The sequence below is a fragment of the Camelus ferus genome, chromosome 13 (genome assembly GCF_009834535.1).
Source record: "Camelus ferus isolate YT-003-E chromosome 13, BCGSAC_Cfer_1.0, whole genome shotgun sequence".
NCBI lineage: Eukaryota > Metazoa > Chordata > Mammalia > Artiodactyla > Camelidae > Camelus > Camelus ferus.
In genome coordinates this window covers 28593973-28620742 of record NC_045708.1, presented here as the reverse complement: position 1 = coordinate 28620742, position 26770 = coordinate 28593973, and the positions used below count along the sequence as shown (strand labels likewise).

The 26770-nt window shown below is 35.2% G+C and overlaps 1 protein-coding gene across 1 annotated transcript in view; it reads right to left on the bottom strand.

The window, feature by feature from the left end:
• The window catches only part of RLF (RLF zinc finger), a 71801-nt gene that overhangs the window by 30697 nt on the left and 14334 nt on the right, over positions 1–26770 (bottom strand). Inside the window, exons 2-5 of the mRNA XM_006188041.2 lie at positions 13708–13862; positions 12670–12751; positions 9261–9393; positions 3096–3298 (exon numbers count right to left, since the gene is read on the bottom strand). Of these exons, the coding sequence (XP_006188103.2) occupies positions 3096–3298; positions 9261–9393; positions 12670–12751; positions 13708–13862 (573 nt within the window). The remainder of the gene's footprint in view (positions 1–3095; positions 3299–9260; positions 9394–12669; positions 12752–13707; positions 13863–26770) is intronic.

The following is a 26770-nucleotide window of genomic DNA, read 5'->3' as shown; positions in this document are numbered from 1 at the left end:
AACTAAATGATATTTAATGGTTATAATACACTGGAAAATCTGAATCTTGTATAGCAAAGGTTGGCAAACATTTGCATCAAATCTAAGTTCTAATGCACTGGAGTTTACAAGGCTGTCCTTTTTCCTACCCAGCAGGTCTTATCTCTCACAAGACCTTACCACCCACTCTCTGCCCCAGGCAAGGTGTTCTCTAGTGGTTCCGTATGAAGTACACATTCATTTGTGCCTTTACTGCCAAAGTCTGTTATTCCAAAACCATTCTTTCTATCTATCCAAACTTCACCATTATTTCAAGGTCCAAATCAAGGATCAATTTTTACAAAGCCAAATGTACCAGTCTACAAAGATATTTTCTATTTCTACACTTCTACTGAATTTAGAGGCACTATCATATAGCTTAGTACTTATCTTCCTATTACTGTGTCTGGTAACCAAATTAAGCCATATACGCTCTGATGTATTTGCCAATGCCTGATACAATGCTAAAAATAAAATAGGTTTTAAATAAACAAACTGAGAGATTAAAGGAAAAGTTGTTACATGTTATAGGATGATGAGGAATCAAATCCAAGGTTTTTGCTTCTGAATTCTTTTGGTACATATCAAGTGCTGAGAATAACCATTACTACATCTTAGTCTGATTAAGTTTCCCAAACACATAATATTGTGGCTGTTATTAGAGGTAAACAGTCTCCCATCTCTTCGCTCTTCCCAGCACTGCAAATAAATAAATAAGCATATAGGGCTTATATTTTAGCCCCTTATGCCTGCCTACTATGTGGCTACATATTCTTCAAGAATGTAGCACTACAACAGTGAACAAACCTATGTCCTTTTCCTTACAAGGTTTTCAATCTAGTGGGAGGAAACAGAGAATAAGCAAATATGATGGCCAGAAGTAGTGACATGAACTATAAAGAAAAAACAGGTAGGTAAGGGAACAGACAGTGATGGAGGCCATTTCAGATGGATCTGTGAATGTTTACAACAATGACAGGCAATAAGAAAAATAGGACAGAGTAGGGGGATAGGGTAGGGAATATGCTTGGCTTGTTCAAAAGACCACCGAGGGAATACGCGTAGGTAGAAAAGCGAGCATACACAAAGAGCCCTAAAGTATGACATTCAATCATCAGAGAGATGAAGAGGAAGAACAAGCAGAAATAAGAAAGAGCAACCAGCCAAACAGACAGAAAACTAAGAGTGTGTACCTTAGAAGCCAAGTGGAAAAATCTGTTAAAAGTTTAAAAGACAAAGAATTCAGATGGATAAAGATGAGAATTGAGAAATCATCATTGGATTTATTTCTTCTTCCAGTTTTATTGAGATAATATTGAAATACAGCACTGTATAAGTTTACGATGTAAAGCATAATGATCTCGCTTATGTACATCATGAAGTGATTATCACAGTTAAGTTTAGTAAATATCCCTCCTCTCATTTAGATCCAAATTTAAGTATTTTTTCTTGTGATGAGAACTCTTAGGTCTTACTCTCTCAACAAGTTTCATATACAACATATAGCAGTGTTGATTATCATATTGTACATTAAACCTCTAGTACTTATTTATCTTATAGCTGGAAGTTTATACTTTCTGACTGCCTTCATCCAATCCCCCACCCCTACCCCCCAACCTCTGGTAACCACAAATCTGATCTCTTTTTCTATGAGTTTATTTTTGAAGTATAATTGGCCTAAAACACTATGTTAGTTCCTGTTACACAACATAGTGATTCACTATTTCTATATATTTCAAGCTGATCATCACAGTAAGTCTAATTATGATACATCCTATACAAAGATTTTTTTCTCCCTCAGAGAATAAGAAAAAAGTTCATCAGCAGAGTGAGAGATGGGCGAGAAGGTACTGTACAGTAGGTTTAAAGAGAAAGGAAAAAGTATGAGATAGTAATCTAAGAGAGTGGGAGAGGGACTGGACTAAAGAAATACAGTGTAACTGAATTAAAGTAAAAACATTTGGCAGGTTCTTCTCCAAACAAGTATGGCCCCACTGGTGCAGGTAAAGATATAGAGTAGGTGCAGATGTAGGGATAATGAGGATACAGGTTAGTCAAATAACTACAAGTAAGGAAGAGACCAGCAGAGGGATTGAGGGTCTATGCAAGGGAGTGATAATAATGATTGACTTTGAAAAAGCAGAGTAAGGAGGGATGTGAGTACTTGGGGAAGATGAAGGAAAGGAGAGTGAAAAGCTAGTAAGATCGATAGATTCTTGGTTCTGGTAGAGTCTGTATATTAAAGGGAGTGAAGTGGAAAGATGGAGAGTTTCATTTGGAGAGTAAGAATATTTATAGTCGAAACTGTCTTAAAATTTTAAGAATTACTCCAGCATAGAACCATATCCTGGGAATTCCTACATCTAAAGTACAGAGGTAAAATGAGGATCTGTAAGTAAGAGCTGAATGGCAGGTAAAAGAATCAAAGGTACATGATGGAACACAGCCTAGGAATTACTCATTTTTCTCTGTATAATTTATCAAAAGCTATTAGAGAAAGCTAATTCTAACTTTTCTAAGGAAAACAATGATTGGGTTTATTTTAAAAAGGATGCAATCTGACTAATAAAATAGTTTAAGGTCTTAATCACTTTATTATATTTTCCATAGGATCTTATTTGTCCGTTTAATTGCTGATCAAAATGTATTCCTGAGTTCTAAAGTGCTACATGTCTCTGCTTAGAATTAAATACATAAAGTAACAAGCTAAAGTTAAGTGCCACTCTCCTTAGTTTATCCCTTGACACCACTATTAACAATTTCTGCATTTTCCAAACAGAGAGAAATCATTACTTTAAGAAAAAATGGCTTTCACATTTAAAGATTTCTAAGCAAACCGTCACCTAAATACATAAACATCCATCTGCATATTCTTTAATTATCTACTTTTCAAATCCACCCACAAGCCATAACTTTATATTCAATCTGTTCAACAGTTAAATATACAATTAAAATGATACTTTTCAGTAGCCTGGGAAAGAAAAAAGAGTCTTGGTTTTCATCCTACCATCCAACAATTACTAAAATCTATTAAATTCATAGTGTCAGTGACAACAGCAGTTATGTGCTTTACTCACCTCCTTAATAGCATCTTCATTAGGAAGAATGGAACATAAGCATGTAATATAGGCTTGCTGAAAAGATGACACATTTGAAATTTCTTTAGATTCTGCACATAGTTTTGATAAAGCAGTAGCCTGGGGAATGCAGTTAGATTTCAACAAATGTTTTATTCGCATTTGTAGAAAGAAAGGTCCTTCTTGTGCAATCAACTTATTGACTAGAAAAAAGGAAAAATAAAATACTTTGATAACATAACATGTCAAAGCAGTAAAGATGAAAGTTTGGTATCTTTTGTTGTTGTTTGTTTTTAGTGGATAAAAAGTCAGTTGATTTAACTGGGAAATTCATTCTGATCTCAATACTCATTAATAGAGCAAAGAACAAAATAAGTTAATTTTGCTAATCATTCCCACATTACTTAGTAGTTTTATTTTGAACACTAAACCTTCAATAAAGATATAAACATTTCATCAAAATTCATTATTTGATCTTCTCTTCCCTCATTTTCTGATAAGGACAGTAAGGAATAGTAAAATGAACTATTATCATAAGTACAGGGAAGAAGGCAAGTATCCTGTGTAGTATAACAACTACCACGTGACCACTTATGAGACACCAAGCTCTAAGCTGAATGTTTTTATATACCTCTCATTTATTCTTCACACCACCACCAAGGCAAGTATTATTATCCCCAGTAAGGTTAGGAAAATTAATACTCAGAGAAATTAGGTAACTTGCCAAGGATTCCAAAGCCAGTGGTGGTCTTTCCTCTAAACCAGGCATTTCTCAAAGTGTGTTCCACCGACCAAAAGACCTGAGAGATAGCCCTAGAAAAAAAAAGGATTCCTTGGTCAAATCTCTGAACAGTCCTGCAATAAAGAAAACTGTTCACTTTTATTTAACCCAATGTTTCCCAAACTGATTTGACCAGAGAACCCTTTTACACACATCATTAGTACAATGTAAAATCCATGTTCCTGGTTCAGTACACACTTTGGAAAATGCTGCTCTGAGCAGTACGGAATATCAAGTACCTGAACACTGATGGGTACAGAGGTCTGGACAAGTCCTCAATTTATGACTAGTAAATACTTAACAAGCTTGTGGTATCATTACATAGTAATATATAAAGAACAGAGGTGGGAACATACATGTCAAGACGAACGGCAAGTGAACAAACTACTTTAGGTGGTTCACCTAAATGTCGTTTCTCAAACTTGAAAGTGCCTTCCAGATCACTTGGGGAATCTTATTAAAATGCAGATTCTAATTCTGTAGGTCTGGGATGGGATCTGAGACTGTGCTTTGCTAACAAGCCTCTCAGGTGACAGCCATGCTGTTAGGTCTACAGGCCACAAGTGGAATAGAACTCATTATTACTAATAATAAACCATGAGGAGAGGAGCAGAGAGAGGCAACCACTGGCCCAATCTTAACTACATATCAGAATCAACTGAAAGAAATTTTTAAATTCTCTTTAAAAAAATAAGCAACACCATATATGCACGTAACACAAAATTCAAAAGACACACAAAAAGGTATACAGGTAAAAGTTGTCTCCCTTTTACCCTGACTCCAGGCTCCTAGTCTCTCTCCCTAAGAAACAACAACCATTTCCAATTTCTTGTTTATCCTTCCAGAACATTCTGAGTACAGAAGACATATTTCTTTTCCCACTTAATATATCATATAGGTCATTCTATCACATCACTATACATTCAGAGCTACTTCAATACTTTTAACAACTGATTTTTATTCCACTGTATGGATGTACTATAATTAACTTAACCAATTCCCTCCCAATACACTTGCAAGTTGTTTCCAATCTCTAGCAATAATCAATAACACTACAATTTATGGCCTTGTACAGAGGCCATTTCACACATGTACACATTTCACACCTATAGAAAAAATTCCTAGACATGAAACTGCTACCAAACTCATCTCCAGAGACTGTATCAATTTATACTCCCAGCATTTACAGGTGAAAGGTGCCTGCTTCCTGTGGCACTTCAAAAAGGTCAGCATTCCAGAGCTCCAACTCTGCAGATTTTGATTTATCAGGTGGAGCTTGGACTTTGGTGTGTGTGTGTGTGCATGTGCACGTGCTGGTTTTAAATTCCATAGATACTCTTAACACACAGTCAAGGTCAAAAAGAAAACCGATCACTTGCACTTAGGCTTTTCCATTTTAGTCCCAAAAGCACTAAATTCCACCAAATGAACTCACAATCATATTTCCCACTCAAATAGCTCCTCCTCAGTCTCCACTTCTAATTCAGTAATGGTATTCTCTTAATCAGAAAGAAATGAAATTCTGGCATTATCCTTCCTTGCCAACTCCTTTTTTCCAAGGAAATCAACTTAGTTACTGTGCCCCAGCAATTCTTTTTAAAATTCTCTCCAATTTAATTCCTCTATATTATTTCCTCCCACATCTGTCACCCTACATCCTAGTCAGCCTAACATCAGATTCTGCTGTTTATCTGCTCTACCAGGTTGTATGCATTTCCACAAATCCCGCACTTGAAAAAAAGGCATGTAATCTACACAACCCATCCCCTTCTAAATTCTTCTAAAAGAAGTACTTCTTTTACACGCTTAGTTTCTCTTTAAGTACAGTAATAAAGGATTTGAGTGTACAAAGGTTAAGATCTTAGATTCTGGAATCACCAAATCTGAGGTTGAATTATGACTCACATATGCTAGCTGTGAGACCCTGGGACAAATTAACTGACCTTTCTGAGCTTTCAAGTTTCTTCATCTGTGAAAAGTTTAGTAACAGCTACCTCACAGAGATGAAAGAATCATAAATGCAATACTAGTAGTGCAGGTAAGACACTGAGCACAGGGCCAGGCAGAGTAAACACTCAATACTAGTCACTATTATTTGTCTGCTATTTCCCTTATTACACTGTCAGCAATTTGTGAGCCAATATCATGTCTTAATTTTCGTATTCCCTACAGCACTAATCGCAATGCCTTATATATTACAGATGTTTAATAAAAACACATATTTAGCAACCAAAAGGTTGCTTTTAATCAATCAAAAACTTTTAAATATCTCATCATCTGGGCTCAAATTCTGCATCCACAATTTTAACTACGTGGCCTTAGGCATGTGTTATCTCTCACCTGTTTAATGGATTAAATGAGATGGAAAGTACTAATACAGTGCTCAGCATATAACAGGCAGTCTATAAATCATAGCTATTATTTTTATGATAAAACTATTTTATTCAACATATTACAACCACAGTTAAACTACTGTATCAATTTTTAACACATAGATCAGTCTTGCATTTTAAAAAGCATTTTAAGTTAAAATCAGTCTTAACTATACTTTTAAAAAGGAAATCATCCATACACTTCAATATTTAAAATGATACAATAAAGTGTACACCGAGAAATCTACCAATTGTGATCCTTTATTTACTTTTTAAAACATTTTAATACACAAAAAAATTTTAATCATATATCCTCTCCATCTAGATTCAACAATTGAACTGGTCCACCATATTTGTCTAGCTTTTCTTTTTCTGAGCCATTTAAAAGTAAGTTGCAAACATCATGACAGTTTGCCTCTTGTGTATTTCATTGTGTAAAAAATGGTAGGTAACATTTAAGGTCCAGCTTTAAAAGTTTGCTTTTTTCCTTTTTAACAGAAAAGACTTTTTGTTTTTACTAAAGGCTCAGATAGCATATGACAGACAATTCATAAAATGGCTACAGAGGTAGGTAGTAGAAGGGAACCAAAAAATAAATTGGGGTGGGAAAGAAAACCAACCAGAAAGAGGTAATAGCTGGCTGGTTCCTTCTTAGCTTGATTTAGGGAAGGAAGTTAGTGCCTCTGAACAATTAGGATGATTCCTTCCTTCAACCCTTGGTAGGGGAGAGAGGGGGAAAAAAGCAAAAGGTTGTTGCTTTGGCCCTCCAGAGTCTCAAGGAAAGTGCAGAAAAGTCAGTGTTTTAGTGTCATGAATTATGGGAAAGGGAGCAGGAAGGTGCTGGGTAAGGTACAGGTCAGATGGAAAAACTGGCAGATACCAGATGGTAGCTCTGAGTATCCTCTGAATTGGAATCACTCCATTACAGTGGAAGGAGGGTCTACAGGGTTTATGGGCCTGAGGTCTCTGGGGCTGTGGGCCACTGCCATTGCCGCTGGGGCAGTTTTGTGAGCACTGGGGCTCAGGCCAGGAACCATCAGTGGGAACTTGGCTGGGTTTAGTCTCACCATCCCTGCCTTCTGTGGTGGGCTGATAGGGGGTACTGGGGTAGAAAGCCCTTTGATACCTGGGTGGGAGGGCTCACTCATTTCCTTGCTGATCATGACAGGCAGAAGTGTCAACAACCGGTACTTATTACATACTTCAGTAATAAACTGCTTTTTATTTTTTATTTGGTGGGGGGGGGATACAAAATTCAAGAATTCACAGCAGGAAAAATTATAAAGTCCACCTAATAGACTTTTTTTTACTTCAAAAAACTAAGAGTTACCTGGAGGTTAAAAAATCTGTACTTTTATGCTTCTGATTACTACGTTACTGAAAAAAGGCAAGCAATGAAATGATAGTCTCTGCTTTCTAGCATCAAATATACTAACATCTGGGCTGCAGGGCCAGTGGAACTATAAAGGAGGTTTTCTAATCTTTGACCAGAAATTGTTAAGGGCCAACTGAGAAAGGAAGCAGGCCTACCACTTACACTGTAGTTCTCAGAATAATTTCTTACATGTGTTGGTATCCTACACCCCATTCAGAGTTTTACAGATAGTGAGTGCTTAATCTTTACTGAATATATAGGATACCATGGGATATTAGGTAAACAGTGCTTCTCCCTATTTCCTGATTTTTCTCTACGTGAAAAGAAATTAAGTGCTGTTAACCCCTGAGGTGAAGTGATATATTTGATTAGTGCACTGGGGAAGATAAATTGGGGACATTTAATGTAACTGCATCCTTTTTCCTCTTGGGCTCAGGCCTGTCTACAGGGACCATATGTTTTCTACTCTTGTCAAGCCTTATCTGGACTAGGATCCGCCTAATTCTGGGATCCTTCTGCAACTATTTGGTTCTGTCCTCTAACAACTTTTACTACTAATAAAGATGATATTTTGCCTCCATCTGCCTATGTTTACAAAAGGATGCCATTTTTATTGGGAACCTCAATAGAAAACAATAAATACCAGTCTCTTTTCTCTTTAACAGTTCTTTTCCTTATTCATTTCTTTTCTTGTCAGTATAACTAATAAGCAGTAGAATTATCAGAGAAAAGGGATCAAAAGAAAATGAGAATTCTTATTGCCAATCTTCTCACTATACAGAAAAACCCAAACAGCATGTATACAGTAGGCTGTTAAACCTGAAGGAATAAGCTAACTAGGACATTTTAAGACATCAGCATTCAAATGGGCTGTCTGAGACTTGAACTAAAGATGTAACAAAAGTGTAAATAAAATCGTTCTGAAACTCATTTTTATTCCAGAAACATACTTAGCAGAATGTGATCCTTTTAAATTTTTCACTAACTTCAAGCAAATGAAATCCTAATTGTTGGTCATGTAAAATGAGATATTTTGTGTGTCTAAAGTACAAATGTTAACTCAAATTCATAAATCTGGTTTTAAACTGACAACTTTACAAACAAAAATCTTTCTCTGCATTTCTTTACAAACACTTAAGTTCCAAAATTTCATAAATTTAAAATAAAAAGCAATTTTTTTCATAGTCCTTAGCTATAGTAACCAGGAAACAAAATATAAGCAAACCTATACTATAGATCAAAGACTGGAAGCAGATTATTCATTTCTATCTCAGGAACTCTGTATATTGCTATTCAATGCAACATTTTAAAATAAGTACAAATGGATACTTTTAAAACACTGATTAAAACTAGAACTCAATAAAAAAAAGTTTTAAAAACTGATTAAAAATTCAAGAATCCTTAGGCAAAACATTAAATGCTAATGGTATAATAGTAATACCATTATATATATATATAAAATACCACATATATATATAAATAATACCATAATAGTAATAGCAATAGTTTTTTAGTATTCAAAGGAGAACAGAATGACTGGGTATAGATACACAGGTGAAATTCACAAAATTTTAATCCATAAATAAATTTTGTTTCTCTTAGAACCTCCTTCAATAGTTAGTATAGTTTTAGCTTACCTTCCTCTGTTTCTACTGGCTGTTGAGACAGAATTTTAAGAAGAATAGGGTTTTTCCACACCCCCTCCTTGGTAACATGAACCAATATTTGCAGGTTATTATTCCCAAATTCCAATAATGCATCATGTGACTCCTAAAAAAAAAACCAACACACAGCATACCTAGAAAACAGGCTCATAAGCAATATAAAAAGTAGTTTTGCCTTCTCAATATATCTGGAAGTCCATGAAAAGACCTGTATCTTGGATTTTCTAAAAATAAATAAGTAGGAAAAAACTATCCTCAAAGCTTTGTGAAATTGTTGCTGCTTTTTTAAACTGAAACTAGGGGATTTTCACTAAGTTAAAAAGCACCTGTAAAATGTTTTCCTAAATTCCCCTTAGGTAAAATTATCACAATTCAACTTACATCCTTAAATTACTAAATTATTTTAAGGCCACTGATTGGTACAGCTTTCTTTTAAAGGATTCTGCAGTATTCACACAGGCAACTTATTCCTTCTAATAGAAATATGACTTAATGACATCTATTGTTATATATATTTTTAATTATTTAAGTTCTTCTATCAAATGGCTTTTTAAATGACAGTGGCTCTAGATAAAATGTCATGGAAAGTCTAGGTTATTAGCTATCATTCCATCTCCTCAGAAAACAAAATGTAACTGCTAGTTTGTTCTTTAAAATACTTTATAAACACAAAGGGTGGGGAGGAAAGGGGGCAAAAATTTAACTTGACATAAATGGTTAAGTATATATGTCTCACTGTCCTCCATTACTAGTGAGGATTATTGGTTGTTCTCATAGTCTAAAATTTTAACTTGTTTTCCCTGATTTTAGGCTGCTAAAATTCTCAAAGAACATAAGCTTTCATTGATAGCAGTATTCCTTTGGAAATACAGGTTAAAAATCCTCACAGACCTAAGAATATAATCTTATATTCACTTAAGTGGAATATAAAAACTAACTTTATTTTCCCCCCTTAACTTTCATGTCAGAATGATAGGGTTTTAACACACACACACCCTCTCTCTCAATCCTTTTCCTCCCAATATGCTGAGTTTTTCTGCTGAGAAAGAGTTTAAAATATATAATTGACACAGAAGTGGTATTTCCAATTAACAGTTAACTAACTGCAATGTTTAAATACTGCAATTTTCCTTTAATGGCCTGAACTGTCCTCAGGCTTCATTTTGCTTTATTTAGGACAACAGGCATTTACATTGCAATGAAGATTCCACGTGAAATTTCAGAATTTGCTGTATTTGGTTACCATTATTTGTAATATCTAACAGACCATACCATTACACCTTAGCAGAATACTCTCACCTACCATGATACACAGGAACTAAAATAAAAGACCATAGTTTGTGGTAAAAACAAAAAGTTTTCTAAATTTTTCATCTGTTCAATATATAGTTTATTCTGAGTAAGAATGATGTGCGTAATTCTTTATTACCAATAGATATATATTTATTATACCAAAATTACTTTTTAAAAGTAGCACTGAATACTCTTTTAGAACTACAATGGAATTTTTAAAATAATTTTAAAACTTAGAATTCTTTATCTTTTAAGGTAAAACTATCCTGAGTCCACATCTTGAAATCTACAATACAGAAATATTACCACAAGATGTTCACTATTTATAATAAACAGCAAAGAGATTTGGCCAAATAATTTATGGTGCAATCATGTAACAGAATAACAGGAATCATCAAGGAAGATCTACATATGCAATCCTAGACAAATGTCCATGACAAAATTAAGTTTTTTAAAAGCTGCAAAAAACAGGATCTCATTTTTGTTTATTAAAAAATCCATATCAGAGTATATTTTTATATCCATAAAGAAAAGGTCTGGAAATATTACACAGCTGTAAACAGCAGTTGAAAATGTCCCATCTATACCCTGCTCTAGTAAAACTATTCTCTTAGCAAAAGTATCCTCAAAACCGTCTGCTGCCTTGTCCATTTATCACCTAAAATAAGAAAACTTCAGGGTTTTATCTCTCAGATTTCAACAGGAACCATGTCATATTTATCTGTACCTCTACTGGATTTATTTTATTGCAGACACATTCAAAAACGTATCCTAAATGTCTGATAAACACTGGGAAAAGCTACACAGGTGGGAGAAAAAAGGTACATATTTTACTCAGGCATATAATCTAAGAAAAGAATGAAAAAATATGAGAAATACTCTCTCTGCAAAGGATACTAATACAAATAATAGTAAAAGCCCTAATAAGAATTAGTACATTTGACCTACTAGACGGTCTTATGCCAGGACAATACTACTAGCAGGCCTGAAAACACAGAGTGACAAAATCAATGTGGTATGTATGAAAGATACTTTTAACAGTTGTATGAATATGTGAAGAATTAGGACCACATTATAGGGATTTAAAAAGGCCAAGAACATGACAAAGAATTCTCCCAAAGAGAAAATGGATTTAGATTAACATTACATCATTTCATTTTGGGTTACATATCCCAAAGGAAAGAAATTTCCAGATAATGAGGTGTGTCTGTTAACATGCAAATCTTTACCCATGCCTACATGAAACAGGTCCAGGCTACGAAGGAGTCTGTGTTCAAGAAATCAGTTAAACAAAGCAAGCTCTAGGTATGAGGCTAGGTGTAACTTTGGGCAAACTAACCTCACTATGCCTGTCTCCCCATTTGTAAATGGAGATTCAAATGATCTCTATGTTATAAGGTCTGCAATTTGATTGAAAGATACAAAACGTAAAACTTAATGTAGATCAGTGTTTGGGACATAATTAATGATAATAAATAAATGGTAGCTATTTTACTTATTATGTCTATTTTCTTTAAATAGTCTTTCTATCTCTACCAGTACCAGGCAAATTTGCTTCCTGTTGCTGGCAGTGCACTTGCTTGTCCTCCTACCTCACTCTCTCCTCCCCAACTTGCTACTTTCTGACCTGCTCATCTAAGAACGCTGATAATCAAGCTAACAGGAGAGCCAGCGTAGCTCTCCTGTAAATAAAATCGATGAATAGAATCTCTGATGACTATTCTGGTTGTTTAAGAGATTTAGCATTATAAGTCCCTGAAAGGTTAGGGGGAAATTACCAGATAAGTGTACTATGAATGATCCAAATACCTTATAACCATATACAATTTGATATTTTTAATAGTTTTATTCTAAAACATTGTTTTTGAAGAATGAAAACTTTTTTGTTGATTTCTAACTATGTAAAGGCTAACAAAACCAAATGAAAGAAAAAAAACATTTTTAACACATTCCCTTCATATGGAAGGCTTCTTTCTCACAAATTAGAACTTATTTTTGTTCTCATTTCCAATTTTAGTTTGCTGGAAAAAATTAACTAGGTATTTTGGACAACTAAATAGAATACTTTTTTGAGCCCAAACCAACTCACCTGTAGAGACTGAAGGAAGAGTACCCAGGTTTCACACGGCAGTTCACTTTCAGACACTGAAAGCAGTAATTCAAAACAACTCCTACAATATAAATAAGTCAGTCAGTATGTAAAGGTGGTTATAGTCATAGTCAAGTACAGTATGACAGTAATACTAAATATACATTTTCTGTTTATTTAGACCATTTTAAATTTGCTTCTCACTCTTTAAAATTTTTCTTCAACAGTTACATTAACTTTTCAACTTTAAAAAAGAAAAGAAAACTTTAAGTCTTTGTAATTATACTGTCGCTTTGGTACACTGCTAAAAATATAAACCTTTTAGAAATCACATTCTCAACAGTTTTTATTTAGTTTATTAGGTTGTAGGGAGGGTACCCATATAGGAATCATTCTGATTCTAGAAGGCAAAAACAAGGACCACACAGACTAAAATTTATCCTACCAAACAATCTGTAAATTGAATCAAGCTGATTCTCCAACTAAAAACTAGTATCTGTTGTATTTTTCCAATTAGCAAATAAAATTATAATAAAAGTATAATTTTGTCTGCTTTTAGACGGCCAAATATTAAAACAGCAGCTAAATTATCATGGATTTTTGGGAGGGTGAAAATCTTATACTGTACCCTGTATTTTCTGCTAGTAAAATTCTTAGTTCGAATTATATAATTGAACTGCAGAATTTCACAGTGTTTCCCCACCAAAGTGTTCCTCAAAGATCCCTACAGTTTCCAGATGCTCTGTCACTTAAACTGACCTATACCTAAGGACAGAGAGAAAATGCATCATTCTTGAATTCTAAGTGTTGAGTAGGAAAAAAGACTCTAGGGGCAACTAACGATTACACTGCTTGGCTGGAACTTCACTTATACCTTATCTTCTGAAAATGTGAATATGAAGGCTCAGAGCAAAGGAAATTTCATTCCAAATGAATGATGGTGCTTTGAAAAATGTGATGCCATAGTAAAGAGAAGTCAGGCAAACATTACAACCAAAAATACTCAATTTTAAGAATGATTTAAGTTCTTAAACTTACAGTACTAATCTGCCAAGCACTAAGAGGACATCTTCACACTCAGTAGTTAAATACGGGCGAGCACTGGCAAAGCTTTGGATGGCAAGTCGATATACCTCCAGAAGATACACAATATGTTCTGATGCATTCTTGTTGCTTGCATATTGCAATAAGGTCTGAAAAATAAAGATAAAGTTTTAATTATTAAAAAAAATAAAGACAGTGAAGCAAACAGACTTTGTTCTCAAATGCACTACCCCTTCCTTTGTTTCTAACAGATACATATACCTTTTATTTGTCTTTTTAGGCTCTGGTTTGTTTAGAGGATTCTATTTTCATCACTTAATGAATTGTTTCTGATGAGTTACAGAAAAGGCAGAACTGCTCTTCTGACATGAGAATAAATCTAAGAATAGAGCCACAAAATGCCTATAATTATTCTCACTAGAGGTCTGGAGTTACCATCTCTGAAATTCAACAATGAGTTTCATTAATACAACATTAAATAGAGCACCAATACTACATGCCAAACACTAGCTATACAAGAATTAGACTATGATCCCTGCCTTATACAAGAAAAGACTTATTCCTGAATATGGCCCTCAGCTCTACAGCTCCATAAAATCCATTTTTTTTCTAGACACAGAGAACTGATTGGCTTAATTTACACTTACCAATTTATAAAAGATTGAGGTTATATTTTTATTTTTAATGAAGTTTATTTCAAAAAGTCAACATATATGCCAAATGCCAGTTTGTTTATAATGGGGGATAGTCATAGTACTACCTAGGGTACCCTATTCTCCATACTTTGATATCTAAGAGGTTATCCGGTGAGTTCAAAATCTAAAACAAAAGAAAATGGAGCCACAATAAAGCCTTATAAATTACCTGTGTCTAACAGTAAGAATATATTCAAATTATAATGGAAAGTAAGATCATGTTCTCTCTGGACAGTGTGGAAAATCTGCCTCTAACAACTGAATAGGTTTTGCTTTGCTTAATTGATATATCTTGTTAAGACTTGAATTATGCAAGGTTTTTTCCCCTCTAGAATATACATTCTCACTGGGCTAGAGAGTTAGGGCTACTTCAGAGGGCAACTTTTTCTTCAGTGAATTACATATGATTTGAATTAATTGCCCCTAGAATAGTCTCTTCAAGGATTCTTATAACCTCCTGTCTTCTGATTTTTCTGCCTAGCAAACTACAAACAGCTGTGGTGGCACTGCAGCATTCCACTGATTTTCTGCAATTTCTACAATAATAGCCCCTCTATCAGCTCTGATAATAAAGAACTGACCGGTCTTGATTACTCAGAAAAAAAATTACAGGGACATCTATGATAAACTATTTTTACCATATACAGTAAAAGCTCTCGTAATACATTGGAATATCTGATCTTTACATATTTGAATGATTAAGCCAGTTAAGCTATTTTAGTACACCTATTCAATTAAATATCTTGCTGCTTTATCAGTCACTTTAGAGAAGTGGGCTCTTTTCAGAAGTGGGCTGTATTTTCAGAAGAGTGCTTGTCCTGATTTAACCAAACCCCAAATTTTAATAAAATAAGAAAAAAACTGAGTAACAGAGGATCACAAAACTGACCCCATAACAATCTTTTCTAGCTAAATGACTAGAGAGAAGGAATGTAGACTTGTGTGCTTATTTATTATGTAAATAATATTTCACATAATCTCTCTTAAGAAATTTATTAAAATCTATGTCAGAAAGAAATTCGTTTTGGGTAACAAACTACCTATTGTCTGCACTGGTTAATCTGAAAACCAGAGAGCTTTAAAATTTATATTCAGTACCAGATTTTATGCTCCTTGAGGTCAGATATTATCTTATCAATCTTTATAGGCCTAACACTCCTCCACCTGCTTCCACCCCCATAGGATATTCTCAAGTTTCACTAAATGTTTACTGAATACATTTACCACTTTACTGAGTAAATTCACCATTTTATTCATTTGACAAATATTTAATGATAGCCTAAGGTGCGGGGGGGCAGGGGAAGATATGGGGGCCTATCCTGGTGGATCTTTCAGAATGAGTCAACACAACATGATAGTTGAAACCACACATGCAAATTAACCAACTGCAGACTAAAGTATGCAAAGAGAAGGGAGTGCAAACAGATGAGGTTGTTCTTTCCACAGTCCACCTTCCCACTCAGAAGCTGCTGCCACCAATCTAATATCTTCTGACACAGACATTCCATTAAGACTCCCAACAAGTTACATAATTTCAAAGATTCAAAATCCCATAGGTTTTATGTTTACAGTTTGCCCTATACTGATTTATATATTTTTTTATATTCCTAAATCATTTTCCCCTTGTGCGTTAACTGAATTAAATAGTGAGGTCTCCTTAACATATCCACTATGCACATACTCTGGACATATGAAGAATTACTGGAATAATCATCTTCACTACCACCTTTTTTAAAAATGCAAGAGTAAGCTGAATGAATTATAGCCATCCAAATAACATTTTAAGTACCTCATGTAATCCATCAGAAGCCATAAAGAAAAATGGAGGTCTCTTATTTCTCTTTAGAAATTTAAATTTTAGACATCAGCAAAACAGAACAACAAAGGGGCAATAAATGACAAACCCTCAACTTCACTGGCATTCTTCAGAGGCCAAATTAATGGCCTCTTTATTTTTGTTTCCATAAACTCACTTATTCTACAAAGCTTACTATGCGGCAATACTGTGCTGGGTACTGGAGATGGAGACTATTCCTGCCGTTAAAGAAGTAGGTATATGGAGAGGTGAAATAAATTAGCCCAATAAGGCACTTTGATGATTTTAAATATTTTTACTGGGGTGCTCTCATACGTATCCCAAACCCTCAAGTCCTTTCTACATACTTCAACTTCCTGTTAGACATTTCCATCTGGATGTTCTATTCAAATCTAAAATTCAAGATGTTGAAAACAAACATCTTTCCCAGCAAATATGCTCTTTCTTCTATGTTCCATCTGCCTCTTTTCAGGAGCCAGAGCTAAAAAAAACTATCTTTGAAACCACCACACCAAAGTTGGATTCAACCTCAGAAATACCTTTGTCTCCTGATCTTATGCTTTACTTCTACAGCGAATGACATATATCAGGCCCCCAACATCCCTCACCTGGAATATTACAATAGTTTACTTCTCTAGGCTAACTACCCTCCAGTTTTGTATATGTGCTATAATCAGAACTTATTCGTACATAATAAATTAATGCACAGAAAAAAAACGAAGTAACTCAGCTAATATGATTACTAGCACTGGGGCAATAGTAGGATTACAAAGAATTTTTTAATATATTTTTGAACTTCTCTCTAAATTTTCTTTAATAAGTCTTACTACATTTACAATGAAGGAAAGAATACCTCCCCTCACCCCAATTCTATCTGCATTCCTCACTACATAGTTTCAAAGAGGCTAGCAGCAGCCAGACTATTCTCTGAAACTACTGAGAAGGGAGCATTTTTTTCAGGATGGTCATATTTCATGCAGGGATGCATTTCAATTTAAAACTCAAATAGTTCAGCACTAATTCTCCCAGTGGTATAATATATATAATCACAGTTATTATTTCAGAGCACACAGTATGTGCTAGACATTTTCCTAAGAGCTTTACATGCTACTAAACACTTGACACAGCAACCCTACGAGCTAAGTGATTTATCATCAGCCCATTTAAAAAATGAAGAAACAAAAGCACAACTATTTTACGTGTGTGTTTAAATTCTGCTCTTCCCCCCTAAGCATTACCTTTCATCTTTTGCAGCAAGTAGTATCATGGTCATCATTTGGCCTTCTTCCTAAGAGTTTACAGCATCTAATCTCCATTTAAAGTGACTGCTGTGGAAAGTTTTCCAGCAATGGTGCTGATTAACACCTCATACTTTAGAATGCTGGTAATTCACAAAGAAATGACAAAAGGTATCTGGTACTTATTGTCAAAGCTGCATGTCCTATGGTAATAGGAAATTATATGATTTAACAGAGGAGGATTTACATTATTTCAAATCTTGCATATAAAGTGAGAAACTGTACTGATTTTAATTCTTCAACATATGAAATTCCCAGAATTAAATAGATTTGAGTAAAATGTGATTGCACAATGGCAGACAGATTTCCAGCAGAGGAATTCTGAAGTACGGGTCAAGTTTGAAAATGCAAAAATGAGGGCAACAGGACTCTAAGTAGACAGCAACTTGAACAAAGTCAGAAAAAACTACTAGAACAAAAATAGGGCAAATGATGACAAGACTTAACATCACTCAGTGAGGAAACACAAGAGGTTCCCCTCAAAGAGACTAAGCTGGGTGTGAGATGAAATGGAATGCGAAAAGAACAGCTGGCTGCTTGGGAAAGTAGCTAAAGTAAAACTTTAAAGTCTTTTATATATGTTGCTATTAGGCCCCACCTCACACTTCCTATATTGGTTACAGTTGGTTTCTTAAACCCAGAACTATGACTTACTTATTATTACTCTATTTACCTACCTATTCATCTATCCTGATTTAATTCCACTGGAATTCAATGGCATATTAAAATGGATTACACAACATGACCAAGTGGGATTTATTTCTTCAATTCAAGGATGGTTCAACATATGAAAATTCATCAGGGTAGTATACCACATTTAGAGAACGAAAAGAAAAACCTCACATGATCATCTCAACTGATTCAGAAAGGGTATGTGAAAAATTCAACAACTTTTCATGATAAAAAAAAAAAAAACTCAACAAACTAGGAACAGAAAAAAACTACATCAACATAATATAGACCATAAATAGAAAATCCTAACATTATACTAAATGGTGAAAGACCAAAGCTTTTCCTTTAAGATCAGGAACAAGAATGCCAACATTCACCACTTCTATTCAACATAGTACTGGAAGTCCTAGTGAGAGCAATTAGGCAAGAAAAAGAAATAAAAGGCATCCAAATTGGAAAGAAAGGTAAAAGTATCACTGTTTGTAGATGACATGATTTTCTATGCAGAAAATGCCAAAGACTCCACACACACAAAAGTATTCAAATAACCAAATTCAGCCAAGTTGTAGGATACAAAATCAACACACAAAAATCAGCTGTGTTTTTATACACCAACAATGAATAATATGGAAAGAAAGTCAACTATTCCACTTACAACCACATCGGAAATACAGTTAGGAATAAACTTAACCAAGGAAGTAAAAGACCTGCACACTGCAAACTACAAAAACTTGATGAAAAAAATTAAAGACACAAACAAATGGCAAGACATGACGTGGAAATGTTCATGGATTGAAAGATTTAATACTGTTAAGAGGTCAATATTACACAAAGCAATCCGCAGATTCAATGCAATTCCTATCAAAATTCCAAAGACCCTCCCCCAATACACCCTTTTTAAGCCAAAACAGAAAAAACCCATCCTAAGGTCAATACAGAATCTCAAGGGACACTGAATTGCCAAAACAAGCTTGAATAAGGACAAAGTTGTAGATTTCACACTTCCTGACTTCAAAATTTACTACGAAGCTACAGTAATCAAAGCAGTGTGTACTGGTTGTAAAGACAGACATACCAAACAACAAAAAAGAACAGTTTCAAAATAAACCCTTGCATATATGACCAAATGATTTTCCACAAGGGTGCCAAGACCATTTAATGGAGGAGAGGATCATCTTTTCAAAAATGGTGTTGGGAAAACTGGATATCCATATGCAAAAAAATGAATTAAATCTAAGATCAGTCTCCCAAGGCAAAAAAAATAAGAGAAAAAATAAACAAATAGGACCTATTAAGCTTAAACGCTTTTGTGCAACAGAGGAAACCATTAACAAGATGAAAAGACAACCTATGGAATGGGAGAAAATATGTGCAAATGATGCAACCAAAAAGGGATTTATATCCAAAACATACAAACAGCTCATACAACTCAATATTAAAAAACAAACCAATCAAAAAGTCTAAATAGACATCTCTCAAAAAAAAAAAAGACATAAGATGGCCAATAGACATGAAAAGATACTCAACATCACTAATTATTAGAGAAATGCAAATCAAAACCACAATGAGATATCACCTCACACCAGTGAGAATGGCCATATCAAAAAGTTTACAAATAATAAATGCTGGAGAGAGTATGGAGAAAAGGGAACCCTCCTACACTGTTGGCAGGAATATAAATTGTGGAAAATAGTATAGAGGTTCCTCAAAAAACTAAAAGTAGAGCTATCATATGATCCAGCAATCCCACTCCTGGGCATATACCTGGAAAAGACAAAAAACCCCTCAAATTCAAAAAGATACATGCACTGCAATGTTCATAGCACTATTTACAATACCCAAGACATGAAAATAACCCAACTGCCCATCAAAAGACAACTGGCTTAAGAAGATGTGGTGTACATGTATGTACAAACACACACAGAGGAATATTACTTAGCCATAAAAAAGAATGAATTATTGCCATCTGCAACAACATGAACAGACCTAAAGAATATCATACTAGGCAAAGTCAATCAGACAAAGAAAGACAAATATATGACATTACTTATATGAGGAATCTAGAAAATAATACAGATGAATCTATATACAAAGCAGAAACAGATCCACAGACATAGAAAACAAACTTATGGTTACCAAAGGGACAACAGGAGGGAGAGGAGGAATAAATTAGGAGTATGGAATTAATAGATACAAACTACTATATATGTAATAGATTGTAGCAACAAAGATTTACTATATAGCTCAGGCCATAGTCAATAGCTTGTAATAACCTACAGTGAAATACATAAAAAACTGAATCACTTTGCTATACACCTGAAACTAACACAGTATTGTAAATCAGCTATACTTCAATTTAAAGAAAAAGAAAGAGCGAAAGAAAGAGCAAACCTAAGAGCTAAAACCCTAAAACTCTTGGAAGAAATGGGGAAGGCTGCATATTGGACTCTAAAGTGATTTCTTAGACATGATATGAAAAGCACAGGTAACAAAAGTAAAAACAGATAAACTGAACTATATAAAAATTTAAAACTTTGTACACCAAAGGACACCATCCATATGGTACGGTAAAAAGATAAACTGCAGAACAGGAGAAAATATTTGCCAATCGTCTATCTTTTAATGGATTAATATCGAGGATATACAAATAAGTCTTAAAACTCAACAACAAAAAAACAAATAACCCAATTAATAATGGGCAAAGGACTTGAACAGCCATCTCTCCAAAGAAAATATATAGTCAACAAACACAGGAAAAGCTGTTTAACATCAGTAAGTAGAAAATACAAACCAAAATTACAATGAGATACCATTTCACACTCATCAGGATGATTATTATTAAAAACAAACAGAAAATAACAACTGTTGGCAAGGACATGGAGAATTTGGAACCCCTGTGTACTGTTGGTGGCAATGTAAAATGGTGCATCCACTGTGCAAAATGTATGGTGGTTCCTCCAAAAATTAAATAGAATTATCATATGATCCAGTCATTTCACCACTCGATACATACCCAAACGAAAGCAGGGCCTTTAAGAGATATTTGTACCCATGTTTATAGTAGCATTTTTTACAACAGGTGTAAGCAACCCAAGAATTCATCAAGAGATGAATGGATAAACAGACTGTGGTATATAAACACAATGGAATATTATTCAGCCTTAAAAAGGAAATTTGACACATGCTACAAAAATGGATGAATCCTGAGGCCACTATGCTATGTGAAATAAGAAAATCACAAAGAGACGTATGTTTCCACTTATATGATGGTCATAGTCAAATTCATAGAGACAGAAAGAATGGTCAATACCAGAGTGTCTAATGGGTTCAGAGATTCAGTTTGGGAAGACAAAAACGTTCTGAAGATGAACGGTGGTGATGGTTGCATAACAACGGGATATACTTAACGCCACTGACTGTATACTTAAAATGGTTAATATGGCAAATTTTATATTATACATAAATTACCACAATATAAAAAAATACAAAAAAAGTTAACTTTATGTCTCAAGATTTAAGACTAGCAATTTTCAAGAAACAGATGTGGGTGAGCATACAATAGTAAGACTGGGGAAAGAGAGGAGGATAAATTCAGTATCTCCCATTTCTATTTTAGTATATCACTATTACTAAAGTGACTGATCTACAATACTTCTTACATCTGGAGATTTTAAAATCCAAGATTTATTACACTGGGAAAATGGATTAGAATTCCGAGGCAGTTGTGTAGGACAGTGAAATAACAAGCCTTTTGGCTGTGGATTCAAACCTCTACCCTCATCATTTGCCAACTAATCTCTCTGGGTCTTTTTTTTTTTTAATCACTTAACTGAACTAAGTACTCATTTTGCACCAGACATTGTGCAATACAGCTTAAAAATAAACTGTAGTAAAAACACATTAAAAAATTTACCATCTTAACCATTTTTAAGAGTACAGTTCTGTGGCATTAAGTTTATTTATACTGCTGTGCTACCATCACCAATATCCATCCACAGAACCCATCTCATCTTGCAAAACGGAAACTGAACCTATTAAACAATGACTCCTCATTCCCTCTTCCCTCCAGCCCCTGGCAAACACAATTCTTCTGCTGGTCCCTATGTGTAATATAGTGTTCATAATATATTTTCTGTTTGAAAAAGCAACACAAGAGTGAATAATGGTGAGAAGAGGGTATAGCTCAGTGGTAGAGTGTGTGCTCAGCATGCACAAGGTCCTGGGTTCAATCCCCAGTACCTCCATTAAAAAAAATTAGTAAATAAATAAAAACCTAATTACTTCCTCCCCCCGCCTTAAAAAGAGTGAATAATGGCGTCAGGGTATGCAAATAGACCAATGGAACAGAAGAGAGTCCAGAACTAGACCCACATACATATGGCTAATTGATTTTCAGTAAGGTACAAAGGCAATTTCTTAATTCAAGGATGAAGTACTCCTTTCAACAAATGATGCTAGAACATTTAGATATTCATATTTTTGAAAAAAAAATTCCACCCATCCCTCACACAATACACAAAAATTAACTCCAAATGGATCATAGATCTAAATGTAAAACCTAAAAGACTAACATTTCTAGAAGAGAACACAGAAAAAACTTTGTGCTCTTGGGTTAGGTAGATTTCTCAGATATAACATGAAAAACATAACTGATAAAAGAACAAGTTTATAAATTGAACTTACCAAAATCAACAATTCATATTCTTCAAAAGACACTGTTAAGAGAATAAAAAGGCAAACCACAGCCTAGGTGAACACATGCCAACAAGCCATGGCTCAGCTGCCTTTTTGCCCATTTAGTAATGTAGGACTTTTCTTTCTTGTTAATGTCTCACCCAGTTTTTCCTTGAAGTTCTTGATGGATCTCACATGAGCTCACCAACAGTTCTGTTCAGAATGTGTGACAGCCAGCATGTTGTTCTGCCTCAGTTCATCTTTTTGTGATCTGCACTCTTTAAGCTGGTGGAGAGCACCTCAGGCTTTCCCCATGCCCACATCACCACAATGGAATGTTTCACAGCCAAAGGTGTTCCCACCAGAGACCCCAAGTGAACCAGAGGCAAAATGTGCATAACTTAAAAGTGATACAAATCACCATTCCCAATCTGTCTACCCCTTGCGGTCTAAGCCACATTTAAAAAAGAAAAAAAAAATACATTCAGTAAAGAGCTAGGGTTCAGAAATACACACACACCCCTCTCAAAAGTCAACAATAAGAAAACAAGCTATCTATTTCTTTAAATGGGCAAAAGAGTTGAAAAGATACTTTCCCAAAGAAGATACACGCTTGGTAAATAAGCACATGAAAAAATACTCAATATAGTAAGTCATTAGGGAAATGCAAATGAGAATCACCATGAGCTGCCACTAGTTTTAGAATGGCTAAAATTAAAAAGACTGGCCAACTCAGCCATAAAAAAGAATAAAATTATGCCATTTGCTGCAACATGGATGGACCTAGAGATCATCATCCTAAGTAAGCCAGAAAGAGAAAACATGTATGTACCATATATCACTTATATGTGGAATCTTTAAAAAAAAAAAAAAAGATACAAATAAACTTATTTACAAAACAGAAACAGACTCACAGACATAGAAAACAAACTTATGGTTACCAGGAGGGAAGGGGGGTGCAGTAGATAAATTGGGAGTTTGAGATCTGCAGATACTAACTGCTATATATATAGTAGATAATCAACAAGTTTATACTGTTTAGTACACGGAACTATATTCAATATCTTGTAGTAAGCGATAATGAAAAAGAATATGCAAAAGAACATATGTATGTATACGTATGACTGAAACTTTATGCTGTACATAAGAAATTGATGCAACATTGTAAACTGACTTTACTTCCATTAAAAAAAGACTGGCCACACCAAGTGTTATCAGAAGGTGGAAAATTAGAACTCTCATATATTGTTGGTAGGAATGTAAAATGATACAATTACTCTGAAAAACCGGACATGTGACCCACCCATTTCACCTAAATATTTACCCAAGAGAAAGAGAAAGCATTTGTTCACACAAAGACCCATACATGAATGTTCGCTGCAGCTTTGTCTGCATAAGACAAAAACTGGAAACAAGCCAAATCTATCAACAGGTGAATGAACAAATTATTACATAACCATACAATGAATAATCATCAATAAAAGGAATTGTTAGTAAATATAACAACATAAATGAATTTCAAAATAATTATACTGAGTAAAAGAAACCAAAAAGAGACAGTAGTATTATTTAGGTAGAATTCTAAAAACTGCAATCTAATCTATAGAGATAGAAGGACAGCTGAATGAGGATAGGACATGTAGGAGGAAATACAATAGGGTAGGAAGAAACTTCAAGGAGTGATGGATATACATCCTGATTATGGTTTCATGGGTATGCCCAAGCTTATCAAATTATTCATTTCAAATATGAGCAGTTTATTGTATGTCAATTATATCTCAATAAAGCTTTTTTAAAGACAAATGGGCCACAAAATCATAAAGAGAACTTTAATAAATTTTATCTTTCAAATGTCAGATTTATTTTTACAGAAAAAAAATGTAAAGTTTCTATGCATAACGATAACATAAAAAGTGAAAGGATAAACTGATGAGACGATAATTCTAAAGTAATGACCAACAAATAATTCATATCTAGAATACATAATTTCATTAAAACTATTAAGAAAAAGACAACCCAGTTTTTCCGGTCAAGATGGCAGAGTAGTAGGACCACGAGCTCTCCTTTCCTTGCGACCACAACTGACTGCTAAACAACCATCCAAAAAAGAGACTGGAAACCTACCAAAAAGGATCTTCAACTGGAAACATAAACAGGGAATCACAGCTGGACAACAGGAGGGGGGTGCTTGTGATATGATCAGGTCCCATACCCCCAGAGGTGGGGGACCCACAAGCTGAAGAACAATTAAGTCACAGAGGCCTTCCCACAGGAGTGAGAGTTCTAAGCCCCACATCAGGCTCCCCAGCCCGGGGTTCTGCTCCAGCACTGGGAGGAGGACGAGACCCCAGGACATCTGGTTTTGAAGACCAGTGGGGCATAACTCCAGGTGCCCCGTGGGACTGGGAGAAACAGACTTCATTCTTTTGGGAAGCCTATACAGAATTTCGCATGCACCAGGTTCAAGGGCAGAGACAGTGATTTCATAGGAACCTGGGCCAGACTTGGCAGCTGGTTTTGGAGGACCTGGGGACAACTGAGGCTCACCTAGGGGACATAAAAGCTGTGGTGAACATCCCGGGAGTGTTCGTCTACATGAGCTTTCCTGGAGGCTGATACCTTGATTGGATCACTAGCACCAGGACCTAGCCCGACCAAATAGCCTGTAGGCTTAAGGACTGGGAAGCCTCAAGCCAAACAACAAACTGGGTGGGAACACAGTCCCTCCCATCAGCAGACATCCTAAGCCACAAACACCTCTAGACAGGGCCCTACCCACCAGAGATCCAGGACCAAGCTTCACCCAGCAGTGGGCAGGCACCGGCTCCTCCTGCCAGGAAACCCGCATAAGTCTCTAGTCCAGTCTCATCCACCAGGGACAGATAACAGAAATAAGAAAACAACAATCCCAAACCTGTGGAAGGAATCCACAAATACAGGCCAGACTCTACACTGGAACCGGCTGGACCCCGGCTCTTGGATGACAAGAGAGGAGTGTACTCCTGGGACGCTCAGGATGTCTCCTACAGAGGACCACTTTTTCAAGGTCGAAAACGTAACTAATCTACCTAAAAATACAAATAGAAAGACAGACAATATGAAGTGGCAAAGGAGTATCTTCCAGACAAAACCTCAGAAGAAGAAATAAGTGATGAAGAGATAGGCAACTTATCCAAGAGTTTAAAGTAATGATGGCAAAGATGTTCAGAGAACTCAACAGGAGTATAGATGCACAAAGCAAAGTTTTTAGCAAAGAGATGGAAAATGTAAAGAATACCCAGAGTTGAAGAATAAAATCACTGAAATAAGTAACACACTAGAAGGAACCAAGAATAGACTAAATGAGGCTGAAGAACGGATCAGTGAGCTAGAAGACAGATTAGTGGAAATCACTATGGCAGAAGAGAAGAAAAAAGAATGAAAAGAAATGAGGATAGTTTAAGAGAACTCTGGGACAATATGAAATGCACTAATAGTCGCATTACAGGGGTCCCAGAAAGAGAAAGGACCTGAGAAAATTTTTGAAGAGATGATAACCAAAAACTTCCCCAACTTGGGAAAAACAGTTCCCCAGGTCCAGGAAGCAGAGTTCCAGACAGGGTCAACCCAAAGAGGAACACACCAAGGCACAAAGTATTGACAAAAATGAAGGATAAGGAGAAAATATTAAAATTAGCAAGAGAAAGGCAACAAGTAACATACAAGGGAACTCCCATAAGATTATCAGCTAATTTTTTTCAGCACTAACTCTACAGGCCAGAAGAGAGTGGCACAATATATTTAAAGTGACGAAAGGGAACAACTTACAACCAAGAATACTCTATCCAGCAAGGCTCTCCTTCAGATTTGATGGAGAAGTCAAAAGCTTCACAGATAAACAAAAACTAAAAGAATTCAGCACC